Here is a 12,294-nt window from a genome sequence, read left to right on the forward strand (position 1 = left end):
AATCAACCTGACTCTGAGATGAGAACTCCCTGGCCTCTGGGACCTCGCTGTTCAAGCCTGTAAGAGACTGACACTGTTTGCCTTAACTGACTTGTCTAGACTCTTCTTTTTGACCTAGTTCTCTGGCATTTATCCCATTCTTCCAGCTCTTCTTTAGAATTCAGCCTGTCACTTGGTAGATTGATTATGCCAACTAGCTCCCTCCCGTTAAACTAAACTCTTCTTAATATGTCTTCTTGGGACTGGAATGGAATCTGCAACCAAACTACATCCCTGTTTAAGGACAAGAGAGAATGAAGACACTCCCCAGAATTAATTCTTTCTTTCCTTTCCTCTCTCTTTTCTCTCTCTCTCTCTTTCTTCCTCTCCCCCACCCCTCTTTCTCTCTTTTTCTAACAAAAGCCCCTCATAATCACATCCCAGCTACCTTCTAGAATCTTGAACCAATACGATTAGGAGCAAGTGAATACCTGTATAACAGTGGTTCTCAACCAGGGTGATTGTACCCCCAGGAGACATACAGCAAACAATGCTTGGAGACATTTATGGTTGTCACAACCTGGATGGGGACGATGGAGTGCTACAAACATCTAAATAGACGCAGGCCAGGGATGTTGCTAAACATTCTGCAATGCACAGGACAGCCCCCTACAACAAAGAACTATCCAGCCCCAAATGCAGCAGTGCTGAGTTGGAGAAAGCCTGGTCTGTATGTCCACTCTTCCAGGCAGCGATCTGAAGGTGTCAGCATGTAATCTAGAAGCTTCTGTTGCACTGGTTGGTAAATGCTCTTGGAAAAGCCAAGCCCAATTAGCTAAAGAATTTTTGGATGATTTACATACCATTCTCTTCAACAGCGCTTCGGGACTTAAGTCTTACCAAATAATTAAACACAGATCACACAAGCTTTGTAAGAAATACTGCTCTCTGGGGAGCAAATGTCCCCTTCACAGCTTGTCACAGTTTCCAACAGCATAGCCACAGAAACCTGTGACAGCTTTCCTGTATTTATTCTAATAACAAAACCACACAGCCCTCTTGCAGCACCGATCCCTGGATTACTGTTAAACCAGCCACCACTGTAGGCAGACACACACATCTCCAGCTGTTACCGATGCTTACCTCGGTGGACAATCCTTTTCATGGCACTTCTTCTGTCTCCCATTGGGTTGTGTTTCTGGGTCACAGAACGTAGCTTTCACCGTCCCGCGACCCTTCTTCACGCAATGGGCAGTCTGGCGGCGTATACCTGGGGGTCGGGAAGAACGGTTCACATATATTAAATCCCGAGCCTACATTCTCAGTGTCAGGTGAGGCCCCTGGTCATGCCTATAGTTGATGGGAAGGTTGTCCATAAAGTATTTGGTTTTAACGTAGGGATGAGGAATGGGGACCTCTTATTCTCTCTGCTCATGCTGCAGAAGGCAATGGGTGGAAAAGATCTTGCTTAGGAAGGACCACGGATAATATAGGCAGATTAATATATAGTCTAATATAAAGATTACAATCTAGCTGTGGAGACAAGACTAACACACATATGCCAAAAAAAAAAAAATAACCAGAAAAAAAACAAGGTGAGATTTATATAATGAAAGCAGATATCATCACCAGTTGTTATAACACAATCATACATTATTATTTTAATGAAGGAATGGAGGAGTTGGGAGCTTTATATTAGTTGGAGTTTATAAACTCTGAAAGACAGGAATAAAATTCAAAATAATGTTGTGAAGTTTGAGAGGTTATGTTTTTTAAAGTAGAGGGTTCTTTGGGTTTTTTTTTGTGACATTCTTAAAGGTGTAAGCTTATTTATTTATTTATTCTTGGCTGTGTTGGGTCTTCATTTCTGTGCGAGGGCTTTCTCTAGTTGCGGCAAGTGGGGGCCACTCTTCATCGCAGCGCGCGGGCCTCTCACTATCGCGGCCTCTCTTGTTGCGGAGCACAGGTTCCAGACGCGCAGGCTCAGTAGTTGTGGCTCACGGGCCTAGTTGCTCCGCGGCATGTGGGATCTTCCCAGACCAGGGCTCGAACCCGTGTCCCCTGCATTGGCAGGCAGATTCTCAACCACTGCGCCACCAGGGAAGCCCAAAGTAGAGGGTTTTGATAGCAGGGATTGATAATACTGCTGCTTTCTGAAATCGGGTTGGTAAGTAAGTAAGTAAGTAAGAGAAGCACACGGGAATGGCCAGGTCCACAGGCAAACAAAGCACATGTGTGGGCTGGATTTGACTTTGAATATATAACAATAGTTAACACATGTGGTGCTTGCCTTGCCCAGGGCACTATTCAAAATTGTATATGTGTATGTGTATGTGTGTGTGTGACTACCTATATATGTCCCAGACAAATATATATACATATATGTGTGTGTGTGTGTGTGTGTGTGTGTGTGTGTGTGTATAAAATGCAGTACCTATTATCCACCATGATATATAATGACTGAAACCTCACAACAACTCAATGAAGTCAACACTATCATTACTGCTATTAGAGGAGGAAACGGAGGCACAGTGAAGTCACATAGGTTGAGAAGGGAAAAGAAAGGATCACTGGCTTTGCTAGCAGCTAGGACATCATTAGCAAGAGAACGCAGAGGAGTGGCCAGAACCTCACAGACTAAGAGGTAAAGGCCAGTGAGAAAGAGAGTCATCAGCTCTCCCGAGAGGGCTAATGCTTTTTTCCAGGTGAAATGTGAAAGGCTGGGTGAGAAGACTGAAGACGGAGGCCCCAGGGATGGAGCCATCAGTCTGCACGGAGGGGGGCACCCTGAGCTCTCAGGGCATCCAGGCCTCGAGTGGGCTCACTGGTGAAGCCCAGAATTGGAAAGGCCACGAGTGCACCAATAAGCTAGTCACCTCCTCACTTCAGCACCAATGACCTGGAGGGGTTTCCCCACAACCACAAGGCTGGCGGGACCCGAACTGGGTCAGCTCCCCTACCACCTACCACCTCACACTCCCTCACGTGGACTCCTCCAGTCTCCCGGGCTGGCTTGCATACTCAGATGCCAGAGATTCCATCTCGCCATTTAAAAATGTCAGAGGGAGTTGCAGAACAGTAAGTGAAGCCTTTAAAATGAATCAACGATATTATATTGTTAAATCAATGCTATTTTATTCTTTTAAAGAGATAGGTAACCTTTCAACCACTCAGCCTTTCTCAACTGATAGACTACGTGTTCTTTTGTCATATAAATAAAGCACTACGAACAGCTGGTAGCAACATTATGAAAGAAACTTTCATGGCACAATGAGTGAGTCATTGTCTGGAAAGACACGAACACCTATAGAGAAGTCTTAGACAATATGAGTGGAGTGGAGACCGAAATGGTTGAAGCCAGAAAAGCTGACATGTATCTGCCATCATAGAAGAGAAAAAAGAAAAAGCTTAGCTCTTAGAAGTTTCGTTAAAACTTTGGGTAGTTTGGTAAATTCTTGATGTCAAAAATAAAAGGCAACTGTCAGGTGACCCTCAGAGTTTGGAAACATCCCCCAAAAGCCTTGTTTCTGCGCATGAATAGCAAAGATAAGCATGCTCAGGGCTTGACTCCAGAAGTAGTAGGAGAGCACAGAACATTATAAAAAGTCTCTGCCAGGAAGTTAATAACATTTCATGGGTCAATCTGCTGGACCAGCAGCCAGACGAACAGATGGACGGGCCAGGCAGATACTGCCAAGTGCATGGAGGAAAATTAATAACAACGTGTCAGGATTTTTCTGTTGGAATTAACGGTCGTGGTGACCACTAATCTTCTATTCTTCTAGCTTTTGAGTTCTCACTTGACAGATACAAAGCTAAGCCCAAACCCTCCAATGAGGGGCTCCAGCTCAGAAGCTTGATTTCTCCCATGTTATAGGAACACAATACCTGGCCAGGTGTTTCTGCCTCTACTTTGATGCTTGTGTGTTCATTTGGTAAAATTTAATCTATAATTTCATTCCTTATCAAATTCTGGTTAAATAAATAAAATCCAAGGGTCCTGGGTTCTAGTGTCTACTTTTCCTTCTACCCATCACTTGGCTAACTGCAGGAAAATGAGAATAATGACATTGAGACTGTTTAAGGGCAGGATGCTGAGCTAGTTGATTTCTGCGAGTGTCTTCCACATTTAAAAATCTATAATCCATGAAGGGAAGATAAAGTTTAATCATTGAAAACATTGGCTAATAAGAGGATTCTGGTCAATGTAATTTTACCATTAACTTGGAAAATAGTTTGTTGCAACTGTTGTCAGAAAGTTTCAAAATTATTAGTTCATATTGCCTTAGTAAATGTGAATATGACAAGTTGTATTTTCCAAAGATGGCTGCAACAATAATCTCTCATCTGGCATGTTCTTCTACAACATGACCATGATATCACTCCATCACGACATGGAGTCTAGTTACCCTGGCCTGGGACTGAATGCAGAAATGAAGTTGTGTGAGTTCAGAGGCTAGGTCATAAAAGACCATGCAGCTTCTATCCGATTCTTTTGGATCTGTCACTCTCAGGAGCCTCCGCTGCCATGGGGTAAGAAGCCTACACCCTTGGAGAGACCAGGTGTAGGTGCTCCAGTTGACAGTCCCCAGTGAGCCATCCAGCCCAGGTGCCAGTCATCTGAGCACAGAAGCCTACAGATGACTCCAGATCCCAGGCATTTGAGTCGTTCTTAGCCATTTAGGTCTTCCTAGGTAAGGTGCCAAACACTGTGAAGCTAAGACACACCATCCCCACTGCATCCTGTCTAAATTTCTGACCAGGAGCATAGTAAAATGATGGTTGTTTTACTATACTAAATTTAGGTTGATATGTTATGTAGCAGTAGTAAGTGGAACAGTACTCAATAAATGCTAGCTTTCTTCCTTTCTCAAGTCAAGACCCAGACCTACCATCCAGCTTGGCTTGCTAGGATACTAACCACTACTGATTTTATTGACTTTTCATTTCATCCTCTCCTGTGTTACACTTTTTCTGTTTCCGCTCCAGATCCCTTCTGCAGCTGCTCGGAACCCTGGGAAGCTGATGCTATAGATTGCTGTGGCTTCCAGTTGGATTCGGGGAATGGAGGCGTTGTCTCTTAGGATAACTGCACCTTCTTTTACTTCTTCAGGCCTAGGATGGTAGCCTTGTTCCCCCAATCCTCTACTATTAATGGACAGAGGTAATGAATCATCTTTCTTGGTTTCCCTAAGTCTTACCCACACCTTTGAAAGTAGTCAAGGTATTCCGTTTGGATGTGCAGGGCACCCTGACTGATAAAGTCTCCTTTGTAGTAAAAAAAATCAAACCATCAATCTTGAGTGACATAGTCATTAATTAACTCTGTAAACCAACTGCTGCAATAACAGAATCTTTCTCTGACATAGGATATTGTAATACCTCTTGTGGAGGGGGTTAGAATGAGGTCATCCTATTAAGAGCAGTGATCATGATGTAACACTGCAAATGCAGAAAGTAGAAGAGCTTAAGGCTGAATCTGTATGACCTTGACATTTCCCTGGAATTCAAAAAAGACAAACGATATGGCTTTTAATCTGGCTTTGCCTTTGGCCCCTTTCTCTTGCACATTGAACATAGCCCCCAAAGAAATTCTAGTTAATTAGGGATGCCAATCAATATATTGGCCCAGAACTAAGTGAGCTGCTTATCTAGAAGTATTTACTTGAAAAGGGCATTAAGTGAAAATCAATCACATTCTAAAATATATGACAATCAAATTCAAAATGTTATTTATAGAGGATTCTGAGCTGCTTTCTCCACATAGCAAGGAGAGTGTCACCATGCAGCTGTAAATATTTGGTAAATCTTATTAGATACTAGCAGTGAGAGATCAGACACAGAAGACTTTAAAATAAAGACTATTACAAGAGACAAAGAAGGACACTACATAATGATCAAGGGATCAATTCAAGAAGAAGATATAACAATTGTAAATATTTATGCACCCAACATAGGAGCACCTGAATACATAAGGCAAATGCTAACAGCTATAAAAGGGGAAATCGATAGTAACACATTCATAGTAGGGGAATTTAACAACCCACTTTCGTCAATGGACAGATCAACCAAAATGAAAATAAATAAGGAAAAACAAGCTTTAAATGATACATTAAACAGGATGGACTTAATTGATATTTATAGGACATTCCATCCAAAAACAACCGAATACACTTTCTTCTCAAGTGCTCATGGAACATTCTCCAGGATAGATCATATCTTGGGTCACAAATAAAGCTTTGGTAAATTTAAGAAAACTGAAATTGTATCAAGTATCTTTTCCGACAACAATGCTATGAGACTAGGTATCAATTACCAGAAAAAATCTGTAAAAAATACAAACACACGGAGGCCAAACAATACACTACTCAATAACCAAGAGATCACTGAAGAAACCAAAGAGGAAAACAAAAAATACCTAGAAACAAATGACAATGAAAACACGATGACCCAAAACCTATGGGATTCAGCAAATGCAGTTCTAAGAGGGAAGTTTATAGCAATACAATCCTACCTTAAGAAACAGGAAACATCTCAAATAAACAACCTAACCTTGCACCTAAAGCAATTAGAGAAAGAAGAACAAAAAAACCCCAAAGTTTGCAGAAGGAAAGAAATCATAAAGATCAGATCAGAAATAAATGAAAAAGAAATGAAGGAAACAATAGCAAAGATCAATAAAACTAAAAGCTGGTTCTTTGAGAAGATAAACAAAATTGATAAACCATTAGCCAGACTCATCAAGAAAAAAAGGGAGAAGACTCAAATCAATAGAATTAGAAATGAAAAAGGAGAAGTAACAACTGACACTTCAGAAATACAAAGGATCATGAGAGATTACTACAAGCAACTATATGCCAATAAAATGGACAACCTGGAAGAAATGGACAAATTCTTAGAAATGCACAACCTGCCGAGACTGAACCAGGAAGAAATAGAAAATATGAACAGACCAATCACAAGCACTGAAATTGAGACTGTGATGAAAAATCTTCTAACAAACAAAAGCCCAGGACCAGATGGCTTCACAGGTGAATTCTATCAAACATTTAAAGAAGAGCTAACACCTATCCTTCTCAAACTCTTCCAAAATATAGCAGAGGGAGGAACACTCCCAAACTCATTCTACGAGGCCACCATCACCATGATACCAAAACCAGACAAAGATGTCACAAGAAAGAAAACTACAGGCCAATATCACTGATGAACATAGATGCAAAAATCCTCAATAAAATACCAGCAAGCAGAATCCAACAGCACATTAAAATGATCATACACCATGACCAAGTGGGGTTTATCCCAGGAATGCAAGGATTCTTCAACATACGTAAATCAATCAATGTGATAAACCATATTAACAAATTGAAGGAGAAATACCATATGATCATCTCAATAGATGCAGAAAAAGCATTCAACAAAATTCAACACCCATTTATGCTAAATACCCTACAGAAAGTAGGCATAGAGGGAACTTACCTCAACACAATAAAGGCCATATATGACAAACCCACAGCCAACATCGTTCTCAATGGTGAAAAACTGAAACCATTTCCTCTAAGATCAGGAACAAGACAAGGTTGTCCACTCTCACCACTATTATTCAACATAGCTTTGGAAGTTTTAGCCACAGCAGTCAGAGAAGAAAAAGAAATAAAAGGAATCCAAATTGGAAAAGAAGAAGTAAAGCTGTCACTCTTTGCAGATGACATGATACTATACATAGAGAATCCTAAAGATGCTACCAAAAAACTACTAGAGCTAATCAATGAATTTGGTAAAGTAGCAGGATACAAAATTAATGCACAGAAATCTCTTGCATTGCTATACACTACTGATGAAAAATCTGAAAGAGAAATTAAGGAAACACTCCCATTTACCACTGCAACAAAAAGAATAAAATACCTAGGAATAAACCTACCTAAGGAGACAAAAGACCTGTATGCAGAAAACTATTAGACACAGATGAAAGAAATTAAAGATGATACAAACAAATGGAGAGATATACCATGTTCTTGGATTGGAATAATCAACACTGTGAAAATGACTATACTACCCAAAGCAATCTACGGATTCAATGCAATCCCTATCAAACGACCAATGGCATTTTTCACAGAACTAGAACAAAAAATTTTACAATTTCTATGGAGACACAAAAGACCCCGAATAGCAAAGCAATCCTGAGAAAGAAAAACTGAGCTGGAGGAATTGGACTCCCTGACTTCAGACTATACTACAAAGCTACAGTAATCAAGATAGTATGGTACTGGCACAAAAACAGAAATATAGATCAATGGAACAGGATAGAAAGCCCAGAGATAAACGCATGCATATATGGTCACCTTATTTTTTATAAAGGAGGCAAGAATATACAATGGAGAAAAGACAGCCTCTTCAATAAGTGGTGCTGCGAAAACTGGACAGCTACATGTAAAAGAATGAAATTAGAAACCTACATAACACCATACACAAAAATAAACTCCAAATGGATTGAAGACCTAAATGTCAGGCCAGACACTATAAAACTCTTAGAGGAAAACATAGGCAGAACACTCTATGACATAAATCACAGCAAGATCCTTTTTGACCCACCTCCTAGAGAAATGGAAATAAAAACAAAAATAAACAAATGGGACCTAATGAAACTTAAAAGCTTTTGCACAGCAAAGGAAACCATAAAGAAGATGAAAAGACAGCCCTCAGAATGGGAGAAAATATTTGCAAATGTAGCAACTGACAAAGGATTAATCTCCAAAATTTACAAGCAGCTCATGCAGCTCAATATCAAAAAAACAAACAACCCAATCCCAAAATGGGTAGAAGACCTAAATAGACATTTCTCTAAAGAAGATATACAGATCGCCAACAAACACATGAAAGGATGTTCAACATCACTAATCATTAGAGAAATGCAAATCAAAACTACAATGAGGTAGCACCTCACACCAGTCAGAATGGCCATCATCAAAAAATCTACAAACAGTAAATGCTGGAGACGGTGTGGAGAAAAGGGAACCCTCTTGCACTGTTGGTGGGAATGTAAATTGATACAGCCACTATGGAGAACAGTATGGCGGTTCCTTAAAAAACTAAAAATAAAACTACCGTATGACCCAGCTATCCCACTACTGGGCATATACCCTGAGAAAACCATAATTCAAAAAGAGTCTTGTACCACAATGTTCATTGCAGCTCTATTTACAATAGCCAGGACATGGAAGCAACCTAAGTGTCCATCGACAGATGAATGGATAAAGAAGATGTGGACATATATACAATGGAATATTACTCAGCCATAAAAAGAAATGAAATTGAGTTATTTGTAGTGAGGTGGATCGACCTAGAGACTGTCATACAGAGTGAAGTAAGTCAGAAAGAGAAAAATAAATATTGTATGCTAACACATATATACGGAATCTAAAAAAAAAAAAAAAGGTTCTAGGGGCACGACAGGAATAAAGACGCAGACATAGAGAATGGACTTGAGGACACAGGGAGGGGGAAGGGTAAGTTGGGATGAAGTGAGAGAGTGGCATGGACATATATACACTACCAAATGTAAAATAGATAGCTAATGGCAAGCAGCTGCATAGCACAGGGAGATCAGCTCAGTACTTTGTGACCACCTAGAGGGGTGGGATAGGGAGGGTGGGAGGGAGGGAGACGCAAGAGGGAGGGGATATGGGGATATATGTATATGTATAGCTGATTCAATTTGTTATAAAGCAGAGACTAACACACCATTTTAAAGCAATTATACGCCAATAAAGATGTTAAAAAAGAAAGAATTATCTTTATATACCCCTGAACCTGATCATCTCAAGTGGAAATTACACCTTGATATAAGAACAAGTAAAGTTTCTTATGTCCAAAACCAAAACAAAATAAAACAGTGACATAGCTCATCATATTCTCAATTCAATACTGAGATTGTAAAATAAAGGGAGCCTGTTATATGGTTAATTTAGTTCATATAAGATTTTTCTGGCTCAAAAATTCAAGTTAGGAAGGGTATAGAGAAAGCAAGTAAAGACAACTTATTGTAATCACCTATGGCAGAAAATGCAATATTTCCTACTATATCAAAATTTAAGATCAAAGGTACTCAAGCACTGAATATTTAATCACATCACCTGAAAGAGATTCAAAGTACTGTATACCTGGTTTTTAAAATACTGACAAATACCAAGATCTCTTTTTATAACCACTTGAGTACAAGTTAAGCAGTATAAGTTAAATTTTACACTAGGACATAATCTATAATTCTCCTAAAATTGGATATAACATTGATTTTAATAATGTGAGATGATAAAAATTCTATGACTCAATAGAGGGCACTGCCACAATTCCCTTACAATATACAGAAGTAACATGTAACTTCATAGAAGATGGGAAGAGTAGGAACTGTATAACCATATATCTTGTTGACAGTTCCATCCTAAATCTACCAACTTTCAATTTCAGTTCCCACTAAATATTTACTTTGTATTTTCTGGCTCTTTGACCCCCTTCATCTCTGATTTCCTTGATCAATGAATTCAGATCTATCCTTCATAATGAAGGCTCAGTCAAGAAGAACTTGAGTCCCATCACTGCAAGAGCTCAAACACATTGATTTTATTATCCATTGCTGAAACCCATACTTTTCACAACATTGGTAAGACTCAAAGCCAATAGTTTTTCCTCCCTGAAATCCCAATGAACTGATTACATACATTGACTGTCATGGTCAGAAAGAAATTATATAAGAAATACGTAAGAAATGCTCAAACAGGAGCATCGCTGATGCTTGAAGAATGCTTAATGGAACTAGGTAGGAACCATTTTCAAAATTTACCACGATCAAGAAGTATTCTTTCCTGCTTATAACTCCTCTTCTGCAGCCACTGTGTACAAATCAGGCAAAGCACACACTTAAAGAGAGTCAGAGGCCTGCAACATCTCACAAAACTCACAGGGTTAACAAGAAAAGCAAACATTCAGCATTTTGCAGAGTACATTGAGCAAAGCAAGCCTTTAGAGAAACCAACTGAGAAATCCCCAGCAAGTGCACTAATAGGGAACAAAACTAAGGCCCTGGAAACACGGGAGGGACTAATCTCTGCTGGCTGCATGTGATAAAAATGGGATGGGATGGGACTAAGACGACCAGTAGAATAAGAGAATATTAGATTAGCCACCTTGGAAAGAATTCCAGTTAAATGTTCCACATGCAAGCAACTTGGAAGTTGCCACTCTATTGTAATGACAAGTAAAAAGCTGAACAGACTGAAAAATCAACAATTCTTCTTGGATATGAGAGAGGAAAGGGCACAGGGCAAACTGCTGCTCCCAAGACTGGAGAGACAGACGAGTGAATAGAGGGACTCAGAACTTCCCAACCTTCCAGAGCAGAGACTCATAAGCTGACTACCATGGGAACCCAAATTTCAGCAACTTAATATCAGATACCAAACCGTGGATCCAGGATACCCCAAAACAGCAAGTATAATAAATGTCCAAAAAAACCCCCAAAAAGTACACCTAGGCATATCACTTTCAAATTACAGAAAATCAAAGACAAAGAAAAAGTCCTGAAAGAAGCCAGAGGGAAAAAACACCTTACCTACAGAGGCACAAAGAAAGAACTGCATGTGACTTCTCAGAACTCACGCAAGCAAGAAGAGAGTAGAGTGAAATATTTAAAGTGTTGAGAGAAAAAACCCCACCAACTTAGAATTCTACACCCTGTGAATTTACCATTCAAAAGTGAAGGAGAAATAATTTCTCAGACAAACAAAAACTGAAGGAATTCGTTGCCAATAGACCTGCAGGAAAGAAATGTTAAAAGAAATTCTTTAGAAAAAAGGAAAGTATTAAAAATCAGAAACTTGGATCTATATAAAGAAAGGAAAAACACTTAAGAAGCAATAAATGAAGGTTAAATAAAAACTTTCATTTTTCCTATTCTGAGTTGATCTAACAGAAAACAGTTTGTTTAAAATAATAATACCAATAATGTATTCAATTATTTTGATTATGATGCTTATATATATATGATATATATGTATATGTGCTTAGGTACACATATAGAAATGAAATGAATGACAAAAATGATACAAGGGATGAGAGGCAGGAACCAGGATTATTTTGTTATTATAAGGTACTCATACTGCCTATAATTTTGTTATTATAAAGTACTCATAACACTAAGGTGGTACAGTGTTATCTGAAAGTGGATTGCATTAGCTGTAAACATATATTGCAAACTCTAGGGCAATCACTAAAAAAAAGCAGATTGGCTACTCTGGGCTAAGAGTTTTCATTAGTTGATTAGTG

At 39.3% G+C, this 12,294-nt stretch overlaps 1 protein-coding gene across 4 annotated transcripts in view; it reads right to left on the reverse strand.

Moving 5' to 3' along the window:
• The window catches only part of ADAMTS12 (ADAM metallopeptidase with thrombospondin type 1 motif 12), a 404,015-nt gene that overhangs the window by 90,880 nt on the left and 300,841 nt on the right, over window positions 1-12,294 (reverse strand). For all 4 annotated transcript variants that reach the window (XM_061189166.1, XM_061189165.1, XM_061189167.1 and 1 more), the window contains exon 17: window positions 1,123-1,249. In XM_061189166.1, the coding sequence (XP_061045149.1) occupies window positions 1,123-1,249 (127 nt within the window). The remainder of the gene's footprint in view (window positions 1-1,122; window positions 1,250-12,294) is intronic.

This window comes from Eubalaena glacialis, chromosome 4 (assembly GCF_028564815.1).
Source record: "Eubalaena glacialis isolate mEubGla1 chromosome 4, mEubGla1.1.hap2.+ XY, whole genome shotgun sequence".
NCBI classification, from domain to species: Eukaryota; Metazoa; Chordata; class Mammalia; order Artiodactyla; family Balaenidae; genus Eubalaena; species Eubalaena glacialis.